Raw genomic sequence first — 756 nt, forward strand, 5'->3', positions numbered from 1 at the left:
GCTCACCATGGCTATCTTGAAGCCCATCCCCAGCTCCCCCAGCAGGTTGTCCTTGGGGATGCGACAGTCCTCAAAGATGAGGTTGGCCGTGGACGAGGCCCGGATGCCCAGCTTGTCTTCCTTCTTCCCCAGCGAGAGCCCGGGCGTTGGCATGGGAACCAGGAAGGCACTGATGCCCTGGAAGAGCAGAAAACCCAGTCGGTGCCGGTGCCGTTCCCAGAGGCTGCCCGGGGCCACGCCCCTCTATCAGCCACCTGCCGGGCCCCTTCCCTCCCTTCCCTCAGGACCTCGGCCGTGACGCCCTCTGCTGGCCCCTCTGGGGAAGGTGCAGACACCAGTCCCCGGCCAGTGGCAGGCAGGGGAGGGGGAAAGCTCCCAGGGACCCAGAGCGCAAAGCTCTGAGCTTCGTCAGAAGGAGGCCTCCGGTCCCCACCTTGTGGTGCAGGGACCTGTCGGTGCTGGCGAAGACCACAGTGGCCGAGGCGTCCCAGCAGTTGGTGATCCAGGCTTTGGTGCCATTCAGGACCCAGGAGTCACCCTCTGCCCGGGCGGAGGTGGCTGCGGCTCCCGCGTCGCTGCCATTGCCTGCGGGCACACAGACTCGTCCAGGCCACCCACAGGCACCGCTGCCAACTGGGCCGGAGCCCAGCCTCAACCCCCAGGCTCCTGAGAGGAAGCTCCAAGGCCACGCCAGCTCCACAGCATTCAGTGCAGGGAGAGGGGGAGGCGGGAAGGGGAGGGAAGGGGGAGGGAAGG

The 756-nt window shown here is 67.1% G+C and overlaps 1 protein-coding gene across 1 annotated transcript in view; it reads right to left on the minus strand.

Annotated features, from left to right (window-relative positions):
* The window catches only part of ACADS (acyl-CoA dehydrogenase, C-2 to C-3 short chain), a gene marked incomplete at its 5' end in the record, with an annotated part of 4,571 nt that overhangs the window by 1,746 nt on the left and 2,069 nt on the right, over positions 1–756 (minus strand). Inside the window, 2 exons of the mRNA XM_005863752.1 lie at positions 7–177; positions 434–585. Of these exons, the coding sequence (XP_005863814.1) occupies positions 7–177; positions 434–585 (323 nt within the window). The remainder of the gene's footprint in view (positions 1–6; positions 178–433; positions 586–756) is intronic.

The sequence above is a fragment of the Myotis brandtii genome, unplaced genomic scaffold, assembly GCF_000412655.1.
Source record: "Myotis brandtii unplaced genomic scaffold, ASM41265v1 scaffold181, whole genome shotgun sequence".
NCBI classification, from domain to species: Eukaryota; Metazoa; Chordata; class Mammalia; order Chiroptera; family Vespertilionidae; genus Myotis; species Myotis brandtii.